At 40.6% G+C, this 4,106-nt stretch overlaps 1 protein-coding gene across 1 annotated transcript in view; it reads right to left on the reverse strand.

Moving 5' to 3' along the window:
* Positions 1–1,877, reverse strand: part of tex264a (testis expressed 264, ER-phagy receptor a) — a gene marked incomplete at both ends in the record, with an annotated part of 85,299 nt that extends 83,422 nt beyond the window's left edge. Inside the window, one exon of the mRNA XM_083892006.1 lies at positions 1,620–1,877. Within this exon, the coding sequence (XP_083748132.1) occupies positions 1,620–1,877 (258 nt within the window). The remainder of the gene's footprint in view (positions 1–1,619) is intronic.
* Positions 1,878–4,106: the final 2,229 nt, after the last annotated feature.

A 4,106-nucleotide genomic window follows, 5' to 3' on the forward strand; every position in this document is an offset into this window, starting at 1 on the left:
ACTGTATTATGTAGTTTAATTGTGACGTGGTGTCCTTGACCCCGTGTCACATTCCTGCCTAACAAGCAGCTGCCGTGCAGACATTTATTATTATTGAGTCAACAACACGAAGGCGTAAAAGCAGCGGACAATTACAGATCTGTGCCAAGGAGTGGCCGACTGTGTGTTACAGTCTTTAAAAAGTTAAGGAAAAAGAATCACACGCATTTGCATTTAGATGTCCGGTCATGTGTTTGTGGCCAAGTATGAGTCAAAGGCTGAAGCGTGGACGAGCCACAGATGAGGGGGTGGTGGTGGTGGTGGTGGTGGTGGTGGTGGAGGGGGAGAAAGTATCAACAGTGCAACGTGGCAGAGAACAGCTGACTTGTTTCATCACGGAGGCTCAAAAGAAAACTCAGATTTTAACCCATTTAAGCCCAGCACTTGTGAATTACACTGTATTGCATGCACTTGAGCTGATGCAATTCAGACTTTCCACAAGTCCTGCTGCCCTACGTCTGCACTCCTTGGGTTGGCCTGGATGACTTTGACTGACTCGTACTTTATTAAGTAAAACAACAACACAATACATAAACTGAATAATATATATATTAAAAAAAAAAGTTTTTTAAAGAAGGCATCTTATCCCACTGTCTTCATAGCCGACATTACACTTATAGACCGTATTTTTGCTAAGTTAGTTCACATAATAAGAAATCATATGATGACTTAAAAATGTAAGTGTTGTTATGGTCAGTTCTTGTTTTTTTTTCCATTTCTTGTATATTTAAAACATACCAAAAAAATCCACTGTCTTACACACTTATGAAATTGATCATGTGTGGCTTAAAAGGTAATTCCCACAACAACAGAGGACGCTGGGATTGAGAATAAATAAATATAAATTAATAGAAATGGACAAAAAGTCGAAAAGTCACTTCCTTCCAAGAAAATAAAAGCCCTACACCTACTTAGTGTGTTTTGGTCAAGTTTTATGAGCAAAAAAAAAAGTGAATTAAAGGTGTCATATGTAAGAATGTGGCCAAGAAAGGTTACTACATTCAAATTCAAAATACCGAGGTCTTTTAGGTTTCGTTTTCTGACGTAACTGGCAACCCGTGGTTGCTCGGCAGCTGAGACTATGATTGGTAGACGGCGGTAGGTGGCGCCACGTGCCAAAACATGATTTGCAGTCTGCAAAATATATATTTTTAATGCTAATATTTTGTCTGTACTGTTGTTGTTGGTGAGTTCAGTTTGTTATATGAACATTATTCCTGAGTCTCTGTGACATATTGGGAGGATTTTATGGCCAGTTGCTTTAGATTTATTACATAATGCACCTTTAAATTAATAATAAATTAAAAACAAACACAGCAGCATCATCATAATTATTAGTATATAAAATGGGATTGTTCTATTAAATGATTATGTCTATATGGTTTTGTGGAGAAAACAAGTGTCAGTGTCTGAGTGACCTTTCAGACTCTGTCCAGGTCAAACTGACTATAATTTTCCTTATCAGGGAAAACAAAGTACATCAGGGTTTTTGTGGTTATGTCATGAGGTCAAGTGTAAACACAGAGACTCGCAGCTGCAGGTGCCTGCAGACCTGCAGACCCTCGTGTGTGGGACCTCACCTGCTTGGGGTCATCGTAGAAGACCCCGATGGAGCTGAGCTTGGGGCCGATGCTGCAGCTCTCCGTGTAGGCTGCGCCGCAGTCTTTGTACGGTCCCTCTTTGAACTTATAGGCGACGGTGACGTTCCTGATCGGGGGTGGCCCGGTCTTTACGTCCACGTCTGACACTAGCCCCGAGTAGAACAGGACACCCCCGACGGTGGCCAGCAAGCACAGCAGGAGCACGACTATGAGCAGCAACAGGATGAAGTCAGACATGATGGTTTTCCCCCTCCTCAAAAAAGCAGCAGCAGCCCCGCAGAACAAAGTGAAATACAAACAAATTCCCCCTCTGTCAACGCTCGCTCACAACAACCAACGACCTGCTCCGTGTCACATTCAGCAAACACCGTGGTGTCCCCGCGGGTTCAAACGGCAGCACGGGGCGCAAATGTGCCAATAAAAGAAGACACAGTCTGGAAGAAGTTGCGGTGACAACGAGCGAAAGAGAAAACACTCGCTCAAGTTGAACGAATAACTGTCAGTTTGTTTATGGTATTTTTTTTTATTTTTTTTTTACCCTAACAGTGGAACATGCTTCCTGGATAAACCATTCTCGTCCACACAAGGGGAGGGCGGCGCTGTGAATATTTTTTTTGCGAGCAAATTCCTTCCATATATCAACAACAGCAACAGCGGGATGTGAAATAACGTTGTTAAATGTATAATTAATGATTTTACTTTCTACTTTCAGTGTTGTAAACCCATGGTTGGCGCTCACACACGGCGAAGATCCCCCCTCCGCTCTTCACTATAGTGGTTTATCCCAGGTGGCTGTGCCGAAAACTGACAGACAGAGCGCTGCCCTGGAACAAAAGGGGAAAACCACGACGTTCCGCTCGGTTTTTCTTTCTCTTTCTTTGATTTCTGAGCTCAGTGAATAACTTTATGAATGTTTCGTGTAAATGGCGTCTGTGTTTAATGTCAACGCGTGTCTAGCGTCAAAACACAGCTACTGAAGTAGCTAAACCGACTGTCCTGCTCAACTTTATCACGATATTAAAGTCCAAGTACAAAACAGGACAATTTCTTTAAGATTCTGGCGGATTTGAGTGTGTACAACAAAAACAAACAAATACATCCAATATATAATATAATTTATCTAAATATAAAAGGATAATTCTTCTAGTGTGACAAGATGAATTGCCAGTTTACGAAGGACGCATGATATCGGACCTTTTGCCGATACGCCGATATATCAGGAGTGCTTGGGCCGATAATCAACATTATCTTCATCTATAGTCTTTTCTGTAGTGAAATTAACATAATATTGAGTTTTAAACTTAAAAAAAGAGTTGTTAGTAGTGCTGTCAAACGCTAACACGTTTCCATGACGTTTACGTGGCTCCAGATTGTTAAAATGAGTCTCTAAAGTAACGCTAAACTTTAAAAACAGAGGCACACATACGCAGTTACACAGGTACGCTGGTTATTTAGTAGCGCTGCTCTTTTCGTTTATTAAACAGACCGCTCCAGTTCCACTGTAGGCTGGCGCTAAAAGGAGCTAATGCAGCTAACGGAGCTAACTGGTAAAGGGTGCCTGGATTCCGGTGTCGGGGCACATAAACATGACGTCATTAGCGTCCTTTTCCGGTCAGTCGTCATGGAAATGCGTCACGCGTGAACGTGCGTTAACCTTTTGCACAGCACTAGTCATTAAGGGTGCTAGCATAGAAGTCAAGGAGCTAACTGTTGTAGTCATGAGTCACCGTTATCGGCAGATATCGGCGCATTTGCCGATATCCGGTAATACATTTTAAAGCCAATATCTGCCGATAACGAGCCAACGATATCGTACATCCCCTACAGTTTACAATTATATGTAGTGATTTATTAATTATTTTAAATTTAAAAAAACCCTCTAAAATCCTTTCTTCTGTACTTTTATTTCTGACATTAGAGTATCCTCGACTATCCCCTCTCGTGCACGTCTACTATTTGAATGCCATGCAAACATTTTGTTCAAAGATTACTACATTCGTCAGTGCTGTGCTTTTTATGGAATTTTCCAGGAGCAAATATCTCAGCGTTTACTCACGGAGTGTGTGGTTAAAAATGAGTCAGTGTTGCTCTACAGTTTTACATATTGAATGTATAGTTCTGTCAAGCATAATAAAACCAGTATTTAAATTAGCCTTAGTTTAAAAGTCCTCTCTTTACAATCCATCATTTGAACACTTGTATTTACTGGCTTTAGTTCATCTTCAAACAGTACTGGAAACATGTAAGTACAACTCATTCATTCATTTATGTGGTGTGTGTGTTTTTATTATTATTTACTGCTGTTATTACCTAACACTGAAACAATAAGCAGCAGTACTCAATACATTCTGAACATGAATAAAACATACAAACATTCCAAACTTCAAAATATTATAATAACAATAATAAACCGTAGATTTAAAGCCAACAGCAAACTGTTTTGTTATGTACATGTGCTTCAGCGTC

Source organism: Microchirus variegatus (genome assembly GCF_963457635.1).
Source record: "Microchirus variegatus genome assembly, chromosome: 7".
Taxonomy (NCBI): domain Eukaryota; kingdom Metazoa; phylum Chordata; class Actinopteri; order Pleuronectiformes; family Soleidae; genus Microchirus; species Microchirus variegatus.